Below are 25,296 nucleotides of genomic sequence, written 5' to 3' on the forward strand. Positions count from 1 at the left end.
TCCTCAGGTAAACACAGAAATCAACTACATTTGTCCCAGTGTTTGTTAAATGTGAAACGAAGCAACAACAAAAAAACGTCCTCTTTCTCCGGTAACTCAGTCGTTCGCGACAGCTTTTTTCTTTGTCGTTTCTTCTATTTGTCTCAAACTCATGCTCCAATCTTTCATCGATCGATGCTTCGAATGTTCTGAATGCAACGGAATATATGATGCATCGTTCCAGATGCATTTAAGATGATCAAGATGAGTTCTGTCCGTTCGGCCTCCATGCTGTAAGTGGTCAAACCAAAACTAGACTTGACTGGTTTGACTAGCTTGACAAACACACTAGAGTGACAGTGGACGTACTTATCCCGTCTCTTGCAACTTAGAGCTTACATCATATCCCGCCCCTTGCAAGCCCACACCCCTAAACCCCCCGTTGATCCTACTGATGTCTGAAAGACGTCAATGTCTACGGAGAACATGTGCATGACAAGTCTGAAAACGTCTATAGTAGGAAGGTTGGATCAGGAGGTCTGCTATAACACAGTAGGACTGCTGGATCAGGACGTCTGCTATATTATAGAAGGACAGTTGGACCAACCATTAGAAAGTCCTGATTCTAGTGCTGAGAACCCCTCTCATTGAAGGGCTCCTCCTCACCCTGTCTCCCCAGTTCATTAGAGAGCAAATCACTTTACGCTGAGATAATGCACATGCATCTATAAATAGGGAGCTGATGATGCTGATGGCAGCATTTTGTAGTTCAATGATAAAGCTAATGCTTTGTGTTCTTAGCGCATGCGCACACACACACACACACACACACACACACACACACACACAAACACACACACACACACACACACACACACACACACAAACACAAAAAAAACTAATGCACAAAAGGTATATTTCACTTTGGATGTCTTGAGGTTCTGCCTCAAGGTCAACAAACACAAATTTTGCCACTGTATAAAATAACAAAAACTAGTCACGTGGATATGTACATTGCAACTACATGTCAATGTTGGGATGAGCGTGTGGTTAGCATTTTTGGAAGATCACAGGCAAATATTTATAAGCAATCTTGTTAACTTGCAACCTATTAGAAATTGCATGTGCATAGAAAGGTAACCAAGGGTGAAAAGGTTCCAAATAGTGCAAATTTTAGTGGAATGAAAAAATTGGGAGGTATAAATAGTGATATCTAACAGCATACAAAAAATATGTCAAATTTGCTGGATACTGCTCCACAGAAATCACAAATCAATATTTTTTCAGTGTTTGCAATGACAAATGAGAGAAATATTGCTCTGTCAGACTCTGGCCAGGTTTATACTGAGGGTCCATATGACATTTCAGAGTGATAGGTCAAGCTGTTGAGGAGAAAACTGAGAAAAAACACACAGACAATGCATCTCGAACACAACTTCAGTGGGAATTAAATGGGAAGTAAGTGACCCAGCCGTGTGTCAGGCTGACAGAACGCGGAGCAGTCCAAGTTTGGAGGGGCCATAAGGCTGCTCGCTTAGCACCCATACACTGTGTTTAATAGTGACCCCCCCTCCAACCACTTAAAAAAAAAAAATCAGTTATACAAAAAAAATAATAATTATAACTGACCGTTGCTAAGAATTGACAGCTGTCAAAGAAAGTGGATAATACGCCTCTGATTCAAGTCTTTCGTATCACTCCGCAAGTACTCCGGTTATAAACTCCAGCGTATTCATTTGCTAAGCGACGTCAACTATTTCTCTGCTGATTAACACTACAAATGGTTACAAATAAATTATAAAAAGACACACCGTGTGAAGTTATTTTTTCGTTTTGGCAAGTAGCTGTGTAATAAGCGGAATAATGTATAGAACGCTGATCATTATAGAAAATAAACCCCTTCAGGGCGACGCAAGACCCCTCCGCTTCGCGTCGGGTTCTGGTTTGCCCTGTCGGGGCTTATTTTCCCGATAATGACCAGCGTCCTATACATTATCCCTTCCTTATTTTTGTATGAGCTGCCAGCCTGGCTTGGACAAATGAATGAGGTATTAATACCAATACTCTTTGGCTGGGATGCAATGAGGCATCAGACAATCATTTTAGCCTAAATACATACCTTAAAAGCACCAGACCAGGTTGCTAGTAGCATGGACACAATAAGAGCGATAACCTGTTGAACTCAATGGATGTGGTAGGGTTAGGGCTACAGCAAAGGATGCATCTGCAGACCACTGCCACATAAATAAAGGTAAGACGCGATATTTGTTGCTTCAGATTTGCTGGTGCTGTTGCAAGGCCTTTTGTGCACTCAAGTGGTCGGCTGTTTTAACACTTGCAATTGATGTTAGCCATAGCCACCAAATAGCCTAACTTATCCATGGTTTGCGTTCATACAGTGTTTGGTATAGTGGAGATGATGATAGTGGAGTCGTTGGAGTCAGTCTCTTGTTGACACAAAGTGACTTGTTTTGGTCATTCTTGCTTTGCTTGAATTCTGGAATAATTGTGGTGGGGAGTGAATGAGTTTTTTTCAGAATGCCTGATGTAGAATGGTTGGATGCGTGTTGTGAATTGAGTACAGCCTGAGCCAGCTCATGATGTGATATAGTGTTCAGCTGTGCAACGAATATTTTTAGCTTTTTCAATCTTGACAACATTTGCATTGCTGTGTGTAGCCAGCACACGTTTGCCCCTTCTGAACTTAAACACGTAGTTAATTTCCTTTCCTAGCTCCTCTTTGTTTCTGTTGGTAGCTGTCATGTGACGTTGTCAACATTGGGAACATGAGGCAGAATGCAGTGGGTCATATGTCCACTGCTTTTTGGAAAGACATTCTTCATAAAACGTGTCAGACATTAGTTTTTGTATATATTTTATTCATTAGCAAGCTACATGAGTATGCCGTCTTTCAGAACCTTTCATTACCTGCACAAAAGTAAAAAAAAAAGCATGCATCCTCATTATACCCAACACTTCTGAAAATGCACTTCCAAATGTGTCTCTTTCCGCAGCACATTTCCAACCAAACTGACGCCCATGCGCTGTTGTGGGTTGCAAATATCCAGCAGGCCAGCCTAAGTTGCAGCTTACACCACTTTATTTAAATGAAAAACGACCGCCGGCCGGCTCCGCCTGAAATCGTCCAGCCGTTCGGGAAATCTCCCTAACCTCCCGATGGCCAGTCTGCCCCTGTTGCCAATAAAACCACTACAACTGCACTGAATATAATGCTAGTTGTTGCACTTAATGTTGGGCCACTGTTTTTCAGTTTTGTGCCATCATTGAATAATGATGCATGTGAGCCCTTTGCACTGAAAAAAAAAAAAAAAAATCACTCATGTGGCAGTTTTTAAAAAAAACTTGTAGTGGCCATCCCAAAAATGCACCAGAGGGCAGGAAATCATATCAACTAAATTCAAAAATGTCTGGGGGAGGGGACCCCAAGACGCCTGTCTATGACTATGCCCCACCCACAAATTGAATCACCAGCCGCCATTTAAAGAGACACATATTTTGTTCTTATTTTTTATTGTTTTGTAGATTCTCTCATATCCGATTTGTTGAATCAGATATGTGTCCCTCAGCTGAGGTTAGGTGGAGGGTCAGTTAACCCGGAGTAAGTAGAACAGCCACAAGGACAATCACAATTAATATGCCATTTTCTCTGACAAAGAATTTGGCAAAGCAAGATCCGAAACATGCAGTGGAAAGGGACATCCCTGATGAAGTCAAAAAATAAAATCCAAAAAAGAAATTCTCACCCCTAGAAATTAAATCATTTATCGCTCTCTCTGAGTATGGTTGGAAGTCCCGCACTCTCTCCACCAATGACTCACATTTGTGCATCCCGCTCCAGGCCTTCGGGCCTGAGAAGGACTCGCCTGGGAATAAGGTGAGCCTTGTGCAAAATGTGCTAGAACTTGTGTACTGGGACCTTAGGCAGTAGACAACACAAGGCTTACTAAACCTGCCTTGAATTAGGATTGCACCGATTCACTTCAGGGATTGCGATACCATGCACTGTTCCCTGTGCCACGACCCAAGATACAGTTATTCTATTCGCACTTTAATCACAAAACAGTATGTTTGGCCCCTTCTTTAGAGCATCCACCTCAATAGAAGACAACGTAGTAAAGAATATCTAGACAGGTTTTTTAGAGACTGAAATTCAAGCCACAGAGAAGACAAAGGAAGCCATACAAAGTAAAACCTAACACAACAAACAAAACAGATACTGCACCATTCTCATAACGTTATACTATTTTTGAGTCAAAGGCAGTCTATAAAAACAAAGAAAGAAAGAACCGTAACTCTCACTTCTTCTCAACTCGACTTAAGCGAAAAGCATGAAAAGAAAACAATTCCAACCCACCAACGACAGTATCTCCATCGCTTGCAGGTTCAAGTCCAACAGTCAGTGACTCCATTTACCCTTGACTTTCTCAGCTTTAAAGTCAAAGTAAAGACATTAAAAGTGCTGTAGCTAAGATTTAGACACTTGATTATTTCAGGATAATTTGTAAGAATTGGCCTAGCCTGTCCCAGAAATAATGAGCATATTATTGGCATTTTAGGACCATTTTAAGACAATGATATAATGATAATATAAAAGCATTATAATGCAAGTACACCCTTTCATACTGCAATGAATTATATTATGTATATTTCTTGCCAGAAATTAAACCTTGTTAGCAGGAAATATGCAGTCATTGGTAAAATGCCCACGATAACACCTCTTAAAACACCTGTTAACAGCTCTTTGAACACCAGTTGGCCTTGACTGACAGGTGTCCTTCACCCATGGCTGTCTGCTGTGTATGGAGGAGCCTCCAGCAGAGCAGACAGACTCAATTTCATTCTTATGCTCCTTTTATCTAAGACAGCTCATGCAAAAACAACATAACAAAGCCACTACAAAACTAAATCGCGCCAACTATCGACAACTGATGTGAGTAGAATAGGTAGCAAATTCAGCTTGAATTGTGCCAGTGAAAACAACTTTCAACCCCCAACCTTTTATAACCATTGAAGACCAGCTTATGCTCTGACCTTTCACCAAAGTATCACCAACATATAACTATGTATTTAGGGGGTTAAATTATAATCTATTTCGTAAATGGACGGACCTATACAAACTATCATGTTAACACAATAGGCAATATCGTGTTCAGCAAAACTCACCGTCATGTCCCTATATCATACAATAAGTCTATAAAATAATTACCATGACAGGCCTCCCGTCTGCTATTGGTGAGTGAAATTCGCTGTGAGAATATCTGTTCCTAGTGGACCCTTCCTCTGTCCTCTTGATTTTAGACCGCTCCCGGCTAGTTTCTGACCAGGGCATCTCCCTAGCGATTAGTTCGGGGAATCCATCTTTACTGTCGATCAGGTGTTTGAAACGGCAGGCTTCTGAAGACAGCAGCAAGAGAGGGAGCAGGGAGTTTGTTTATTGCTGCTTACCTTCCAGCTCGTGGTGGATGACGTGGGCCAGGTCCGGCTGCTCCCCCCACCAGAAGATCCACAGTTCCTTTGCGTCTGGCTTGACCTTGCGGCGCCACACGCACAGCAGGTTGGCGCGGACGCAACGCATGAAGCTCCGCAGCACCGGGTCGTCATGGGCTGGCGCCGAGATAACTGGCCCGTACTCGCCGCCGCCACGGAAGCTGTAGCATCGCCACTTGATGCCTGTCAACTCCGCCTAGTGTGGGAGGGGGAATGGGAGGGGGAGAGGAGGGAGACTGGTAAATCAAAGGTTTCGTCTTGTTTGATTCAATGAAGCGTTATTGTCTCCATATCATATCATATTATCACATGTCAAAAGAATAATAAACCCATAATTTGACACATATGCATTGGAAGGCCCCCTCAGCCTTTGTCAACGTTGTGAACAGACCATGATGCATAAACCATAAGGGGATATCCTGGGCTCACATATTGAGCCCCATGAACCTTCGCACACAACACTAATTCAATCACTCTCTCAACGGAGGTTGACTATTGGAGCCGTCTCCCCATGACTTCCTGTTTCCTGTCATCACAGCGCAGCTATTAACGCTGGCATGTTGCGTTGTTGCTAAGGCAGTTAACTTCTCTAGAATGGTGCCAAATGACATACTGTAGGTAGAAAAAAGCTGGGAGTGTATTCAACATTCAAGAGGTGGTGGTTTTGGTGGAGGTGACGGAGGAGGGAGGAGAGTGAGTTAGAGGATGAAACAGACAGCAACAGATAGAGAGTGGGAGATAGATAGAGAATGATGGAGACGGAAACAAAAAGAGAGAGGAAGAGACAGAGAAAGAGTGGGGGAGTGGGAGACAAAGAGGGAGAGAGTAAAAGAGGAAGAGTAAAAGAGGGAGAGAGAGTCAGAGAGAGAGAGGATGAAATATAGAGCGAGAGAGAGTAAGAGCGGGAGAGGGATAGGGATAGAGCGAGAAAGTGAGGGAGAGAGGGTGAAGTCAAGGTCAATGCGTAGAGTGTGGCACGGTGGATGACATCTTCTCCATTTAGTGAAATGGAAAGAAGAGCGGAGATGTTTGGGCGATTGAGGTTGTAGGAGGTGAGCTCCTGGTCAAGAAAAACATTGTGATTGAGTAGAATTATAAAAAAGTGGGATTCTTCTTCATCTTTCTCTCCCCTTCTTCCTCCTCCTCCCCATCCTCCTCCAATAAATCCAGCATCTCGGCATGTAAACGCCATAGATTTAATAATGTGAGTAAGTTATTATCTATTTTGAAATTAAATGACCCTGAATGAAACTCTGCCTTTATCAATATCACAATGTTCTCCACACCAATGAATGCCATGTAAGTGAGTGTGTTTTGGCAGGCGTATTGTTAGGCGTCTTGTTTGAATAGAATAGAAGAATAGAATAATCTTTATTGTCATTGTACAAGACAACGAAATTTTGTATGGAGCAGTCCTCCTCCAGAATGTGTGTGTGTGTGTGTGTGTGTGTGTGTGTGTGTGTGTGTGTGTGTGTGTGTGTGTGTGTGTGTGTGTGTGTGTGTGTGTGTGTGTGTGTGTGTGTGTGTGTGTGTGTGTGTGTGCGCGTTTGTGTGAATAAAGACACTGCACCGTAATGAGGAATGTACACAGAGGCATCTAGCATCAGGCCTGGGACTGGGGGGGAGACTAGACAGACTTGGGGGGAGGGGGAAGGATGACCAGCCTTTCCCGTTCCTCTCAGCGATGTTTACCGAGCTGTGTGGGCCGTGGTTGGCTGGCACTCGGCGCATGGCCCCTTGCCAGCCAGGGGCCTTCTCAGAGAACATAATACATGTGGACAGGTAGCAGGGGGCATAATGGGGAACCAGGCCTGTGAAGGCTGCACTGTACAGCTTTTTATGTACTAGTGTCACTTCATACATGTACTAGTGTCACTTCATACATGTACTAGTGTCACTTCATACATTTACACTTTTTTAGTCTACCGCCAGCATTGCTTTCTCACGGACCAACTATTGGCTGTCCTCCTCCTGTATCAAAGAGCACATATATATATGTACGGAACCGAAAACCGTGACCCCAATTTTGTGAACGGGTCCACCCCTAACTTATATACGTGTGTGTGTGTGTGTGTGTGTGTGTGTGTGTGTGTGTGTGTGTGTGTGTGTGTGTGTGTGTGTGTGTGTGTGTGTGTGTGTGCGTGTGTGTAATGGGAGATATAAACACTGGTCTGTCGATAAGCCAGGATCTAAAATTAGTCCTGACAAGGTCAAGGATGCCACTGCCCCGCCTCCCCCCCCCCCCCCTCCCTTACTTGGCGGAGACATCTGCATGTGCTGCCCAGTCACTCCCAGCTAACATCAAGCCCTCCTACACTGAGGATGACAGGGTCTGCACTTCTGTAGACCCTAGGAAGAGGAGGAAAACGAGGAGGAAGAGTGAGAGGAGGAGCTGGAAGATGACATAAGGATATGCCCCCTTGTATTAACACAACAGAACAGGTTAGAAGGCCGCTTTCTCTGTTTCAGCACACTGTCTCCCCTCACTGTTACCATAGTGGGACATTAAAGCCCATAAGAACTTTTTGTGTCAAATAAATGATTAGGAGAGACAAGAATCAGAAGTCTTGAAAATTTGGCTCAACAGATTTTTCACCACTGACCCTTTTAAACAAAAGAGATTTGGAAGGGAGATTGGGTAAAATATAAAACATTCTCAAGGACACACATTAAGCCCTGTCTACACAAACAGACACGATCATGCAGGGAATGAAGAGCGATCTCAAATTGCAGCATTTCTTAGTTTAACCAGCCCCACCAAACGATCGAAGCATATCGCCTCTTCCTTGACCTGCTATTTCTCCCCTCTTCATTGTCCTCGCATTTGTTGGGAATCGCTGTTTTATCTCATTGTCGGCAACAAGTGAGCCAGCGACTTGCTGTGCTTTGGATGCAGAATACGTTCCGACCCCTGAGATTTAGGATTCAACTATCCGAGGGGTATCCCTTATAAAATCTGCTGAATAACAAAAATAACATATAACTCTAGGGACAATATGTAAAAAATTAAAGAAGAGATATATCCATAAGACATCGCTGAACCAACATACGTTGTTTAGGTCTGAACCTCATTGGGACCCCCTGGGCTTTACAAAGCACGTCAGAGAGAGTCAAATCACACGGTGCTTAATACAGAAGCCACTGGAGGGTCCGTACCCTTACATTAATCCCAGACTCAACCCTCAAGGTGCAATTTGAAATACGTCTGTGGGTTTCGAAAAACAAGCAAGTGTTTGTGTTGAGTCTTACAATTATCTCCTGGGATACACACAAACCCATGTGTGTGTGCATGTGTGTGTGTGTACAATCACACAAAGCGAACACAAACCACACACCTGCACACATGAACACACCTGAGCAACAGATCCACATGGCTTTAAAACAGCCGTGCACCAATACGTCAGACTTGACAACACAGGATACAAGACTGAACACCATGAAAATATTAGCTCATTTGGACACACACACATGCACACACACACACACACACACACACACACACACACACACACAATAATCAACTCTGGCTGACTCCAAACAAACATCCACAGTGATTGTCAACCAAAATCATAGCATTATGATCCGGTCCCCTTTCTGTATGCCAAGATTTAGCTCCACTAAAAGAAGTGGCTTCAGCTTGCCATTAAAATACTGCAGCTCAGTTGACTGGGTGCTGGCCCGATGCCCGGTACTATGTCACCGGCAGGCTCGGCTACGAGACGCTAAACCGGGAGGGATGTCACATCTCCAGGAATCTCACCATTCACCACACTGAAACAAACGTAAAGACCTGCCTAGTTTATGACAAGGAATCAGGAGCTTTGATAGCAGCGAGATCAACCCCCCGTGGTGCTACACTGCCGCGGCACTAATAAAAAGCAACGGAAATCGACTCAACAACTTCTTGATAAGCTGTCAGTGGGCTGCCGTGTGACACGGCAACGCAGAGAAGATAGATAGCGAACACAGAGAGAACCTAGAGATAGCGAACATAGAGAAGACAGGGATAGACATCATAGGAAGATAGATGGAGACAACAAAGAGAACGCAAAGAAGATAGAGACAGACAACATAGAGAAGGTAGAGAAGATCGTGACAGCCAACATAGAGAATGTAAAGAAGATAGAGACAGACAACATAGAGAAGGTACAGAAGATCGAGACAGGCAACATAGGGTAGGTAAAAAAATAGAGACAGACAACATAGAGAAGGTAGAGAAGATAGAGACAGACAACATAGAGAAGGTAAAGAAGAGAGAGATAGACAACATAGAGAAGGTAGAGAAGATAGAGACAGACAACATAGAGAACGTAGAGAAGATAGAGACAGACAACATAGAGAAAGTAGCGAAGAAAGAGACAGAAAACATAGAGAAGGTTCATAAGATAGAGACGGACAATGAAGAGAACGTAAAGAAGCTAGAGACAGACAACGTAGAGAAGGTAGAGAAGATAGAGACAGACAACATAGAGTAGGTAGACAAGATAGAGACAATGCACATTTATCAATTCAAACAAAAATTAGGTTAAAAATCCAAAAGGCAAAACAATCAGTGTGTTTAAATGACACTTGAGACAGCCAAATTATTGGGTTGGTCCAACTATGATTGGATTCTTAAAATGCATGTATACACCTTAGTCTGACAAAAATTAGACCGAATCGGGTTTCTCATAGTCAGATTAACCCATAGATTATTCGATTGATAGTCGTATTAATCGTGCATGTATACCTTCAATCGGATGGAATCGGATTTTGCGTTAGACGCATGCTTGGGATTTTTACCCGGTGCTGTGAGCAGGAAGGAGACCATATTCATGTTGTTGTCGCTGTCGAAAACAGCAAAAAACACATTGGAGAGGTCAAGGAGCAAGACGCAATTTTGGTCTGATGAGGAGACTCACTTCATGCTGTACCAGTTAAAAGACATGCACATTTTACAGTTGTTTTTTGCTGGTGAGGGAAAAAGGTCAGCCGGTTGCTCTATTATCACTAGTTGAAATGGGTACAGCGCCACCTATCGTACCGCGGTATGAGATGTTTCGGCCAATGAATCGATTTTCTCACCGCCATGTATTCTCAGACAATTGCAGTTGTCCAATTGAGGAGCATAGTCAAACTATGGCTTTAATCCGTGCATTTAAACGTACAGAGTGATAATTTGTTATCAGAATTAGAATGGGCCAGACATTCTTGAAGTACTTTATCATAAAAATGTGAGACCTCATCAAGAGCTGGTAACGCATGTATAGAGACGGCCATGGCCGCGATGTACCGAGAAGTCAACGGATGGGCCTGCCAATCAAGGCACTGCAAGGAAGACATGACTTCGCACCTGACACAAAGAGATGGAGGGGGGGTGGAGCCTGGCGGGAGATGACAGGATTGGATGAGAAAAAGAAAAAATACCCTCTGTACACTAGGGCGGGCCAGGCCTCAGCTGATGGGTAGGGCGGCTCGCAGACCAGCAACGGGTAGGGGTACAAAGGCTCCGCTGGCAGATGTTTGTGTTTCAGGGGACAAACCTCCGGCCCCCGCTTAGCCTAAATTATTCAGGTGCAAATAAATAAACTAGTCGCTCCCTTTAGAAGTGCGTCTCCTGGGTAACTTAATTAACTGTGACAGGCCAGGGAGAGACACAAAGAAAGAGAGGAGAGAGACAGAAAGAGAAAAGAGAAGTAAAATCAGTTGCTAGGCAACATACAACATCTGTAGGAATTTAGCAACGTATTCAATTTTCCAGATCTTTTCTGTCTCCAGGGTTACAGCGGAGGGATCTCGTTTCTAGTTGTTTAGGGCTCCTTTGCTCTTCAGTGTGGATTATAGAGGACCCCTAATCTTCTGCCCTCCTGACCCCCCAACCCCCCATCAGGGAAACGCTCTTTGCGAGGAGGGTTGTTTCAGATGAATGTATCTGAAGATGAGACACTGCTCCATACCGAGCGAAGGGCATTGTCCTTCAACATGTTATTATGACATCATGACAAAGCATTATTCTCAACTTTATTCTCAGCTCATCCAGTAGAAGCTTCACCCGGTAACGAGGGATTCATTGCCGACGCAAAGATCTGCAAAATGCACGGAAGAAGTTGAGCTGTGATTGTTTCCTGAAATAACCAAATTAGGAAAAAATCACTCAGGAAAATGTCTTAATTCCAACTCATCTTTTTGAAGACCACAATTTGTGCAAAGGATTCTACGCTCAATTAGTGTTTCACACTCTCTCGCCTGATCACACAGCAGATGAGCAAAGCTAAGCAGGACAATAGTGAATGTGTTGTTATAATCACAATGTAATGACTGCATAGTAATAATCACAATATTAATCAGAATGCTTTGCATGCAAGGCCAAAACACGGCCGGGCAGCGCATGACACGAGACGAGCCAGCTGAACAGGTTTCAACCCGCCGGACCCTTCTGCCTGTAATCTGTTCTCTGCTAACCAACTGGGAGTGGTTGAACCCCCCCCCCCCACACACACACACACACACACATACACACACACACAAACACACTCACACACGTCGAGCCTTCCCATTGTAAGTATTTTACATATTAAAGTCTTCCAACAAATGTCCACACACACACACACACGGTTCTAATCAAGTGCTCCCCCCCAACTAATCCCCCCGGGCTCTGTACAACAGCTCCAGTGATAGCATGTCATGTTCATGTCGTCACATCTGTGCTGGGACCCCCCCTCTCTCCCTCCCATTCATGCTTATTTAACTCAATATTTTACTTTTTTCTTTTCTTAAAAGCTTTGGTCAATCAAGCCAAACTGAGTGCACATTCCAGCATAACATTTCAGAGTGCGAGTCTGCTCTCTTCCATGACATGATAGAAGTGAGCACTGTTTTTCAGAGAATCGACACACAGCAGACACATTTCAGGGAATAACAACCCTATGGGACAGACTGGTAGTTCTGATCTCGGAGAGGCCATCTGATCACATCTTCAGATCAACGTGATGACCTACTCCTAATTAGAATTGGTGACCGCACAATGTAAATTAATTTCCTCCATCCCCCCCATGTCATGGCGACAGATAACATTTGATTGCAATGCATGTCCCCGGACATTCATTTCATTCCAGCCGAGCATGTTATTGACAAAGAGAGCTGTCGGATGCGGGAGGAAAAATTTAGTCCATTAACAAGTCAGGTTGACATTTCTCTTAAATAGGAAATTGACAAAATTGATTGGGTAAATTAAAGACACAACAATTTGTGTGTCCCTGTGACTGCTACGGGGCTTGGAGCAGAAAGAGAAGAAATCTCCAGGATTTTCATGGCTAATTTTTTTTTTGTAAATAATGCTGTTTCTAAAAAACAGTTGGGGGACATGAAACCAGGAGAGCTAGGGTGTCTGTCTCTCAGCCCAAGGTCTCTGTGTTGGAAACCCAATGTCCACCCTCTGCCAATAGGCATCCTTGAGCAAGATGCCTAACACCCCACCTGATCTTCATGTATCTAGAAGATCACTACTAGGCGCTTTGTACACGGCCAAAAAAACAGAAAGCAAGTGGCTCCGTTCAGTGAAGTCGCACCAGTGATAATAAAGACACCCCTCTGTGTTATACGATTGGTGGGATGGCCATAAAGACTTACTGCAGCGCTCCCTGTTGTTACAATTTGGACGCCATCTCCTGTCTAAGTATCTATCTATCTATGTGTCTCCAAGTATCTTACCCTAACCATCTAACCCTGTCTACATCTTGTTGCCAGTTTGTCGCCTGACGGCCTATCTTATCTGGCACTTAGCAGCACTTGGTAAGCTACTGTCCATTCCCTTCCCCGACTCCCCTCCCACACACAAACACACACACACACACACACACACACACACACGCACACACACACAAACACACTGGCCCATAACCCCCCACCCTCCTCTCCTTTCAACTGTGTTCCATGCAGGCCCAACGGCCGGCGCTGAAAATAGCAACACAGCTGGTCCTGCAAGGCTTACATATTTTACACTCAAGCCACCATGAGCCAAAACGCTCCGTGCCATCACCATCCACATGCTCCCAAACCTCTGCAGAAAAACCTCGCACCTCAGTGACCCGTTGTGCCATTCATACACTCCCATGGAGGCATGTAGAAAAGCATGCTGCTAGCAGAGAGCATGGGGAGCAGAGGGAGAGAGCTTGATTTGAGAGGTGAATTGGCTGTCTGTTCGCCACCGTCCCCATTTCCATCCCTCCCTCCTTCAACTTTATGAGTTAATCAAGGTGCCTCAATATAATACATTGCAAAAGGAAATCCATATTTTGAGACAAGCAAAAAATACTTACAATATTTTGCATGCCACTCAAATTTAGTGTGGGAATATATATGTGCAAGTCATAACATGTGCAGATAAAAGAGATTTACGACAAAATAATAAAGAAATAGGGTAGACAGAAGACGGGAGAAAGATAAAAACACACACACACACAGGTAAACAGATCCATGCAGACGAAGACAGGACAGAGCGTCTCAGCGTTGGGGTAGTCTTGCCTGCATGGATCTTGATCTCTTGTCTCACACTCCTACAAGAGATACCTCCACAACGACAGGGAACAGTCCTGAGTTACCCGAGTTGAACATATGAACTCTGCACATATTTGATTCTGTATTCCCCTTCAGTCCTGTTATCCAAGGTCTAGTTCTAGAAAATAAACAGGAAGCAGATGGTGCTAAAACAATGAGTTGATTCTGCTCTGCCATTATAATTATATTTAAAAACAAGTAGGTCTCTTACTTTGGGCCCTGGTAGCGGCACTATATCCTAACACAGAATCAACTGATCCAGCAATGGCTGATAGTCATCGGTTGCTTCATCTGATTTGAAAAACGTATCGGGATCACCTTGATGCAGGAGCCGCTCACCTGCAGGTGCATGTACCATGTACCTGTACAGTACTGCAGTACATCAAGGAGGAAGCGTCCCATTCAATCGTCTCCCTCTGGCCCACATCTGGGTCCCCATGCTACACAAGTGTCATCGTTAACACAGGCTGGATCACTGGAATACAGGCTAATGAGCACCTCTTAGCTGATCACGTTATGCCCCCACTTGAGGACCCTTAATTACCACGGTTACCACTCAGAGCAGCTCAGTCTGGGGCACGGTGGAAATCTCTTCATTAACATCTCACACTTTCTGCCTATGTTTGTACAAGCATCGCCTTAGGATCATGTGGCCTATGTGGAAGGCCACCGCCACGTTGAAGGCAGGATGAACATGTTTTTCGCGTCTGTTACACGTCCTTTACGTGTAACAGTGTGTGTGTGTGTGTGTGTGTGTGTGTGTGTGTGTGCGTGTGCGCGTGTGCGTGTGCGTGTGTGTGTGTGTGTGTGCGTGCGTGCGTGCATGCGTGCGTGCGTGTGTGTGTGCTGATAGTTATACAGGGTTCCATAAACAGAGCGTATTGATGTATACAGGCTCTGGATGTATAGGTATGCTATACTACTACTTGCATTTCATATTAAAGCAATTACTCTGGCTCATGGCCGTATTGATAACCTGCCCATTCCCCAGTAAGACAAATGTCCTTTTCTCTCTCTCTTTCTCTATCTCTATTCCTCTCCCCCTCTCCCCCTCTCCCCCTCTCCCCCACTCTCTCTCTCTCGCTCTCTCTCTCTCTCTCTCTCTCTCTCTCTCTCTCTCTCTCTCTCTCTCTCTCTCTCTCTCTCTCTCTCTCTCTTCTACAGTATCCTCCTCACTCTCTCATCATCATTCTCCTCTACCCGTTTCCATCTCTCTCTCCATTGTTCCCTATATTAGCCAGGTCCCTCTGTCCACCAACAGAATCATGTATTTAGCCAGATCCCTCTGTCCACCAACCCACAGGTTAACCCAATGACATGATGCTGTTTGTTGGTTGGTGTTGTGTTTTCAAACCAGTGGTGAATAAATACCCACAATTATAAGGGGTTTTGTAATCTTGCAAAAAAGCCTCATACTTCTGGAGACGACCATTGTGGTATTATATGCCCAATAAAGCAGCACAGTGGGGGCTATTATATCTGTTAGCATTTTAATGATGCAGACTTCAATAACAGTCAGTAAAACCAGGATACGGGGAGAGGGGCAGGATGTTATTAAAACAGAGAGACCTGATTAGTGAAGCAAACCCACTTGGCTTGTATTGGGCTTCTTTTTGCGTCTGAAAAAAAATAATAACATTTCACGATGCTAAAATATACTTATTTATGAATGGCAGTAACAATTAGATGAGATGGCTTTCAGATTAAATGTATTGAAATATCCAAGTAATCGCATCTCGTGTAATAGTGTCTGTGTGATAACGGCTTGAATTGTGTGGTTTACTTCATGCACTGTGCAACACGCACACACACGCACACACACACACACACACACACACACACACACACACACACACACATACACACACATGCACACAAAATAACATGATACTGTTTGTAAGACTATTTTTAACCTTTTTAAACCTATTTATCACCCGACCTGCAGACCCTCAGGTTCCGGAGCACTGTTGGCCTAACCCTAACTGATCCTGAGTATCAACAAGCAGCCAAGTTTCTGATATTCTGTCATATGACTGGGATGTTGTCAGTCATCGGCCGGCGGCCCTGCCAAAAGAGAGGAAGGTAGAGAGCTTTCCTCTCTCCTGCTGAACAAGTCAACAGAAGAGTGCAGCAGCCCACACCACTTCATCAAACAAGCCGTTGCCAGTTGTTATTACCCACTGGGCATTCGAGTGTGTGATTCTAAAATTCCTGTGAGGTCATACGTCATCATCTTCCTCATGCCCATTTAGATTATATCGGCATGCATCCAGATGGACAACAAAATCAAATCTATCTCTTCCAGTCCCTTATGTCATTGGGTAATTTGAAAGGTTGTGAACCCAACTCCAAGACAGCCTGCTCTGTATATTGCCACTGTATCAGCAGCATGCATAGAGTGCCAGATGCTGATAGAAGGAATACACTTGATAGATTCTACAAATATCTACAGATCAACGATGTTGGAGGGGTGTAGGATGGGGGATCTGGTTGTTGACACGGCAACCTGCATGATCAAGTCAAAAGCCTCCCAGTTCTCAGGCCAGGGCCTAATGCGCCAGGCCTTTCCACTCCAGCGCCCAGGCCGCTGTAGTAGTATTGGTAGTGAAGCAGTTAGTATAGCGTTAGGAAGGTTAGACACCCACCAGGTTTACACACTAGGGTACTGACCTGGCTTCTCAACAACCCTATATGGAGAGAAACTATGTGGTTAACCTAGAGTTATTGACTTCTGATGGATAAGCTTGAAAAGTCTTTATATTTTGTTTCGTGAATATATTAAGTATTCAAGAAAATACATGTTTTAGAGATGACGTAAGATAAAAAAAAATGTTTTGTCAGAACTAGAGTGAAAAGCATTAAGCCATTTCAACTTTGTTTACATGTTCTGCAGCTCCAGATGGGAGGATAACAGCAAGAAAAGCTGTGATATTTATAATATTTCTTCTTCATGTTCGCCTACATGATAATGTCCTACAAACATGAGAATAACGTGTGAGGTTGAACATGTGTAAGCATTCGATGTTAGCAATAAATGGAGATAACAACACAATGTCTCATTATGTTTGAGAGGTGGCCTCAGGGGTGTGATTTGTTATAACAAAAGGCAGTAGTAAAAACCTAACTCTTTACTTGGACCACTGATTCGTATGGAGGATGATTTGTTCACCTTTGTACAGCAGAATAATACATTTACCTCCCATGTTCATTGACTTCAAAGTCGCTCACGACTGTCGTATACCGATGTGTGTACTGGTCTGTACGTGTGCAGATGTGTGCGTGCAGGTGTGTGCGTGTGTGTGTGTGTGTGTGTGTGTGTGTGTGTGTGTGTGTGTGTGTGTGTGTGTGTGCGTGCGTGCGTGCGTGTGTGTGTGTGTAAAGAGGAGCAGGGTTTATTTGTGTACTGTACCAGAGAGAAGATGTTGGAGTGGCAGTCTTCAAGGCTTGCCCCGTTAGCCACCCAGTTCGCCGCCGTAGTCATAATCTTCCGCCGTTAGGGTTGTCGATGTTGGGCATGTCTGAATCCTACATCGGTATCGACACCGAGCAGGGGCGGCCAACCGGATCGGTTGATACAGTCTGCCACACAACAACCAAAACAAGGAGATACGCGAATAGGCTTCACGCTATAACCTTGTAATATGTTTGTAACAAAAAATTGGGAGAAACGCCATTATTTTAATCGTGAAACGGTGTAACCTATTATTCACAAAGTATTGATCTGATAGCCTATCTCTTGTTCGGTATGTAGCCTATGTTGTAAATCCAAAATTGTTTGCAGATCACAACATGGTTAGTATCCAGGTCATTCCAGATCTGATCTTTGTCAGAGAACACATCCATGTATCCATTTCAGTCCATGCAGAGACCAATGTCAATCCGTTTCCATTTCAGTCTCTCAGTGGATACTTTAAAGGAGAAATAAGGGCTATCCATTGGAAATCAACCACGTCCTTTTTATTCCACAACCAATCAACACATCAAATCTGAAAATAGTCGTGTAACTTCATAAAATATTGTACGGTAGCTTACGACTTCCTTCGACTACCATAAAGGAATAAACAAGGGGGAAACTTTGGTGTTGATGGATTGTACAGACATTAGATTCTGTCTCCTCCGCAGCTGATGCACCACTTGTGATAGTTTTGGAGGATTGCATGAGCTATTAATAGCTTCTTTCTTAGCGTCCCTCACCATGTAGTCTGAACAGTCTGCTCAAACAACACACACACGGAACGGGTAATCCTTGTTGCTTGTTTCAAAATGATCCATCCGCAGACCAAATGACACAATGAACCTCTGGCTCTTTCTCAGACAAACCGAGTCGACGGGGTTCCGCGCATACCAGATCGTATGTGTCTAACGATTGTCTCGTTTCTTCAAAACGAGGAAAAGTATTCTTACTCCACCACCAGGAAAACGGCGGCAGGTTTCTGTGGACCGAGGTTGAAAAAATCCTTCCTTCCTTTCTCCTTTTTATCATCACAAAATGTCCACGGACTGCAAATATGAAGCAAAAGACGGCTCTGTCTTCAAATATTGGCCGGATCCTTGAAAAGGACGAAATGCTCAACAGCTCGACCACTGGGACATTTCTTGTCTGGCGCCGATCAGCCTATTAAATAAATCCTGGATCGAATTGGCTCAATATTACCTCCTCAAAAAAAAATCACAAAGGAAATAAAGACACATCCACTTTTGATAAGGTCCATTGTGTTCTCAGCGAACTAATACCGCGAACACAGGCATGATTCCACAACAAGGCAGAACGGAGAGGCAGCAGAGTCCCTGTCGAGGCATTGTTTATCTCTCCTATACTGTTAGATGCTAAGTGTGTGTGAGTGTTGCTCCCTCTCTGTCTATATGGACACTTGGTCTTGCTGCCGTGCACAGCCTCTGTAGCAATTTCGCGCACTATCTGCCAGCCCAGCACACATTGCAATGTAATGGCGGTCGACCAGCAGTGCAATGGATATACTCGCCTTTCCATTTGGCAAAATTAGCACTCACGTGATCTAAATCAAGGAACACAATACTGTCTAGAATCTCTCTCTTGACGAGATGCTACAGTACGTGTGTGTGTGTGTGTGTGTGTGTGTGTGTGTGTGTGTGTGTGTGTGTGTGTGTGTGTGTGTGTGTGTGTGTGTGTGTGTGTGTGTGTGTGCGTGCGTGCGTGTGTGTGTGTGCGTGTGCGTGTGCACGGTTGACAATCAGCTGTCAGAATAAATACGGCTCCCGGAATTGTTAACGGCCCGATTATGATAGGCCTATTACCACAAGGTTTTAATAATAATTGTAAAAAATATTTGGTCGATTTTATTTTTATTTTTATTGCAGCAGCCGGGGATAACTGCTGGTAAAAATATGATATCATAGAACGGAGGTCGAAATGAATTATTTCACACAGGATACCTGTCTAGCCTATGGAGTATGATATGGCTATATGGACTATATATTTTTGATATATTTTTTTTTTATATATATATATTTTTCTCCCACTTGTTCTATCTGTGAAGCGACCTTGGGTTTCCTGAAAGGCGTTTTAAATAAAATCTAGGCTATTATTATTATTAGCCAAATCAATGACGCAGCAAAAGGCTTTGGAAGCAATTGTTTAACTGTATCCACGTGTCATAAACCCACCCTCTTACATTCTTTTTGCAGAGATGACAAAGTTTAAGTAAAATTATTTTCATGGTCACATTGTGTCATTTTGGTTACATCAAAAGGTAATGTTGACTTCTATATGGTGATAATTGCATGTTCTTTCCTTTACATTCCCACGTCCTTATTTGTTGTTAACTATGTATAGACACATCATGAAATATGATTTGTATTTTTTATTACGCCATGTACAATAAAGTTCCAGCATGAAATAAAAGACTGGAAGTCCATCGCTCTGCCATCGTCAGTAGTAGCCTCCAAGGTAGTTGGTAGGAGTAGCGAAGTAGTAGTAGTTGTAGTAAGTATTTTACTGGTATAGTAGTACTATTATAGCAGTTGTAGTAATAGTAAGAGTATAGGAGTACCGAGTAAAGTAATAGTGTTAGTTATAGTATTAGTATTAGTAGTAGTAATAATCATAGTAGTATGGTAGTCATATTATTGAAAGTAATAGTCAGACAATTAGAGCTGCTGTCCAACTCTCCAATACACAACCACTAACATCAAACAAATATTAAACAAACTTTTATCTAAATCAATCACACAGATATAATCCAAATATGTAAATTGGATCAAAGGTGGTCGATATGTCGAACAGTATCACAGCTCTTCGACAGCACCCCAGACCACCGTTGTATGAATAAATATCACTAATAGCTTATTCTCTTAACAGTATGAAGATACAATTCAGCCAAGATAGGAACGGGCTGAATGCATCGTCAACACTTGTAATGCAAAGAGTGGGAGAATCAATTATACAGCTCAAATAAAGGCCTCCTATTGGACAAGGTTGTGAGGTTGATTGCCAACTATATTTTTGTGACATTACAAGTAACCTGATATATGATGGATACATCGACTGCATTTCCAGTGCACCAGGGTTTTAACTGGAAAATCTATCCATCATATAATTCATAGTTGTGATGAAACAATTGTATATATTTTGAAATGGTATGTAATGGCAAATCCACCTCACACTCACGGTAAAAAAAGAGGCACTCTAAAGTTGACCTAGAATAAAAGGATCCAGATCCTGTGTTAGGGAAGTCTGTGAAGAAGAGTCTGGGTAGACTGGCAGAGTTCATCACCAGCTTTTGCATTCAGACTTTCAGGCTCCCAGTGTATCCTCATTACACCTCACTTGAATGCAACTATTTTCCGGTTGGTTCTTCAGATATGTGAGTAGTGTCATCCCTGGATATGTGAAGAATACCAGCTGCATTTTACTTAGGCAAAAGTAGACAAGGAACAGCGCGCAGAAGCTCAATAGACCATGCCTGTTTCTGTATGCTAACCATAGAAATATTGTTTTTCTGCTATTCCAAATGGTCCTGGTGCACACCCCACTTTACAGGCACCTCTGGCAGGCAGTAAAGAGGAGTCTCAGAGAAGGTTCCGTATTGCTGAACTGCCTTATCATACCACTTCCTTCCTCTGAGAACCAGAGCTACAAGTGGATGTATTCTGTTATAAATGGCTGTATACAAGCAGGGTCCTTGAGTGATACCTATTTATTAGGAGTATTTACATCATCTTTTAAATGTTTATAGTAGCAGCTGTCAATGTCAAATTTATCACACCAGGTCATTATTTTTGTATTTTACCTGCTGTTAATCTCATTCCCTCGTGCTTATGTACACATATATATATATATATATATATATATATATATATATATATATATATATATATACACACATATACATACATACATAAACATATATATGCACACACACACATATATGCATATGCATATATATACATATATATATATAATTACCATTATTATATGTAGCTTGTCTTTATAATCAGACTTAATAATATACTTTATTATTCTCTTAAGCAAGTGTAGGCTACAAATTGCCTTTTCTATGGTCCATTAAACCCAGTCTGCAGGCAATATCCAACACCCAAACCTTTAGAAAGGTACATTCCTCACATCCATTCCAGCTGTACCATGGAGACATAAAGATAGGCCTTAGACACTCCTGGCATATAGAGGGGAAGTACATAATGGCTGAAGCATATAGTAAGTCATCCCCTATTGGTGGACCGCGAGGGGGGAATAACAAATATATTCGTCGGATTAATGAGTGAGGCCTCAGTCGGGCCGGTATCGACCCCTCTCTTCCAGAAACCATCACAGACAATCTATAGAGCTCCACTACGCCCGCTGCCTGGCCTCAGAGAAAATGTGCCTGGATTTGGTAGTGCTGTCGCCTGTGGGCGACTTACAACAAGTACATTTGTCATAAGAAAGTGAAACAATATATATTTGTTTTTTTTGCGGAAGCTCTTGAGCGACTCTGCGGTCCTGACATCGGCAGGGAACTCGTTCCACCACTGTTGTGTCAAAACAGAGAAGAGTTGTGACTTTGATGATCAACCTTTGCTTGCTCTTAGCGATGGCGGTACCAGATGTCCAGATGAGGTAGTTGAGCGGTGCGCTCTAGCTGGGTTGTGTGGTTTGACCAACTCTTGGAGGAAGGCAGTGGCAGTTCCATTGACCACCATGTATTCCAGTACCATCATCTTGAATCTGATGCGAGTTACGACAGGGAGCTACTGGAGGTCCCGGAAGAGGGGGGTCGCATGGGCGGAATTTAGGTAGGTTGAACATGAGGCGAGCTGCAGCGTTATGGATACGCTGCAAAGGTTTTATCGCGGAGGCAGGGAGTACAGCCAGTAGCAAGTTGCAGTAGTTGAGGTGGGAGATGACCAGCACTTGGACAAGGAGCTGAGCTGCTCCTCTTGTGAAGAAGGGCCGGATCCTGCGGATGTTGTAGAGTTCAAATCTGCAGGATCGGGCCACCGCAGTGATGTTTGCAGTGCAGCATTACTGATTGTCCAGTGCCACATCAAGCTTTCTGGCAGTTGGAGAAGGAGATCCAGTGATGTTCTCGACAGCGACCAGTAAGTCCATGTGTGGGCAATCTTTCCCTGGCATTAGGAGGAGCACAGTCTTGTTGAGGTTAAGCCTCAGGTGATGGGCAGTCGTCCAAGTGCTGACGTCTGCCAGACATTCAGATATTCAGATATATGTGTTGCAATCAGTTTTTTTTTCAGAGGAGGGCTAAGAGAGGAATAGTTGAGTGTCGTCAGCGTAGCAGTGATAGGAAAAGCTGTGTGATGTAATTACAGAGCCAAGAGATCTGGTATAGAGGGAGAACAGAAGAGTCCCCAGTACAGAGCCTTGAGAGACACCAGTGTCAAGAGTGCAGGGTTTGTGCAAGGTGCCATTCCATGTTACCTTATAGATGAGATTCGTCAGTTAGGCTGTGAACCAGGATAGTGCACAGTCAGCAATGCTAAGTTCAGCGAGAGTGGCAAAGAGGATCTCGTGGTTCATGGTATCAAATGCCGCAGATAGGTCAAGGAGAATGAGAACCATTGAGAGGGACGAGGTTCTGGCAGCATGGAGTGACTCAGTCAATGTGAGGACAGCCGTCTCAGTGGACTGTGCCTTCTTGAAGCCTGACTATGAGGGTCAAGCAAGTTGTTGTGTGAGCGATAGGAGGACAGTTGGTTAGAGATGGCACATTCCAGGTTTATAGAAAGGAATGAAAGAAGAGATACCGGTCTGTAGTTCTGGATGTCGGTGATGTCAAGGGTTGGTTTCTTGAGAGGCTTTATTCTGGCAGTATTGAAGGACGCTGGAACAATGCCTGAAGTGAGGGAGGAGCTGATAAGGGCATGAGAAGTGGCAGGATGTCGCTCGAGACGGCCAGGAGGAGTGAGGAAGGGATGGGGTCAAGGGATCAGATGGTGGCATGGTTAGACGTATCTATCTGTTGACATCTTTGGAGGAGAGAGGGATAAAGTGGGTAAAACAGAGGTGGGGATGGGCTGAGGGAGGATGGGGCAGGGGTAAAAGAGGAGCTAATGTCTTTCACCCTTTAGGTAAAGTAGGTAACACAGTCATCAACAGGGAGGGACGAAGGAAGGGGAGGGGAGGGAGGGGTGAGGAGGGAAAGTGATAGGAAAAGCTGTGTGATGTAATTACAGAGCCAAGAGATCTGGTATAGAGGGAGAACAGAAGAGTCCCCAGTACAGAGCCTTGAGAGACACCAGTGTCAAGAGTGCAGGGTTTGGACAAGGCGCCATTCCATGTTACCTTATCGATGAGATTCGTCAGTTAGGCTGTGAACCAGGATAGTGCACAGTCAGCAATGCTAAGTTCAGCGAGAGTGGCAACGAGGATCTCGTGGTTCACGGTATCAAATGCCGCAGACAGGTCAAGGAGAATGAGAAACATTGAGAGGGACGAGGTTCTGGCAGCATGGAGTGACTCAGTCACTGTGAGGACAGCCGTCTCAGTAGAGTGTGCCTTCTTGAAGCCTGACTATGAGGGTCAAGTAAGTTGTTGTGTGAGCGATAGGAGGACAGTTGGTTAGAGATGGCACATTCCAGGTTTATAGAAAGGAATGAAAGAAGAGATACCGGTCTGTAGTTCTGGATGTCGGTGATGTCAAGGGTTGGTTTCTTGAGAGGCTTTATTCTGGCAGTATTGAAGGACGCTGGAACAATGCCTGAAGTGAGGGAGGAGCTGATAAGCGCATGAGAAGTGGCAGGATGTCGCTCGAGACGGCCAGGAGGAGTGAGGAAGGGATGGGGTCAAGGGATCAGATGGTGGCGTGGTTAGACGTATCTATCTGTTGACATCTTTGGAGGAGAGAGGGATAAAGCGGGTAAAAACAGAGGTGGGGATGGGCTGAGGGAGGATGGGGCAGGGGTAAAAGAGGAGCTAATGTCTTTCACCCTTTAGGTAAAGTAGGTAACACAGTCATCAACAGGGAGGGACGAAGGAAGGGGAGGGGAGGGAGGGGTGAGGAGGGAAAATAACATAGAAAATAGTTTCCAGGGGTTGGAGGTGGAGGAGATGATGTTTGTCAGGTAGAAGGCAGATTTGGATATTGACACAGTGGAGGTGAAATCTGAGAGAAGGTGAAGATAGTGAGATAGATTATCAGGACAGTCTGATCTCTTCCATTTCCTCTCAGCTGCCCGCAGCTCTGCTCTGTCTGCAGAGATTCGGACAGCCAAGGAGGAGGGGGCGAGGATCCCACTGGTCTGGACTGGAAGGGACAGAGGGAGTCCAAGGAAGAGGAGAGGGAGGATAGCATAGTGTCGGAGGCTTCCTCTCTGCATAGTTGAGAGAATCGTTCGACAGAAGGTAGTGAAGACACAACAGTTGATGCAAACGTAGAAGGAGAGAGAGATTTCAGGTTATGGCGGGTGGTGACAATGTGAGGAGTACGAAGGACGGAGGGGGGGAAGATTCAGAATCAGAATTACTTTTTTTACACTAACCGTAACCCTAACCTCTTATTGTTCAAGTACACAAGAGTACAATTCATATGCTTGGTACCTCAACACACACATAGCAGTAACAATACAACAAAAAGTAAATAGATGCATTTAGTTAAAACTATATAAAATAGTAAAAATAAGTTAGAACAATAATTAAAAAATAAGTTACAGAAATGTAAAGTGTTCGAGTGGTAGTGGTACGAGCCAAGTTTGATAGTAGTGCAAAATACAGTGCAGTGCAACATTTTTGCAATTGCAGTACATAAATGCAGTAAATATGTAAATATGTATTTCAATAGT

The 25,296-nt window shown here is 43.8% G+C and overlaps 1 protein-coding gene across 1 annotated transcript in view; it reads right to left on the reverse strand.

Annotated features, from left to right (window-relative positions):
• The window catches only part of LOC115541616 (mediator of RNA polymerase II transcription subunit 13-like), a 175,349-nt gene extending 156,260 nt beyond the window's left edge, over positions 1-19,089 (reverse strand). Inside the window, exons 1-2 of the mRNA XM_030353442.1 lie at positions 17,432-19,089; positions 5,446-5,683 (exon numbers count right to left, since the gene is read on the reverse strand). Of these exons, the coding sequence (XP_030209302.1) occupies positions 5,446-5,683; positions 17,432-17,503 (310 nt within the window). The 5' untranslated portion in view covers positions 17,504-19,089. The remainder of the gene's footprint in view (positions 1-5,445; positions 5,684-17,431) is intronic.
• Between the last annotated feature and the right edge of the window lie 6,207 nt (positions 19,090-25,296).

Source organism: Gadus morhua, chromosome 4, assembly GCF_902167405.1.
Source record: "Gadus morhua chromosome 4, gadMor3.0, whole genome shotgun sequence".
In the NCBI taxonomy this organism is placed as follows: domain Eukaryota; kingdom Metazoa; phylum Chordata; class Actinopteri; order Gadiformes; family Gadidae; genus Gadus; species Gadus morhua.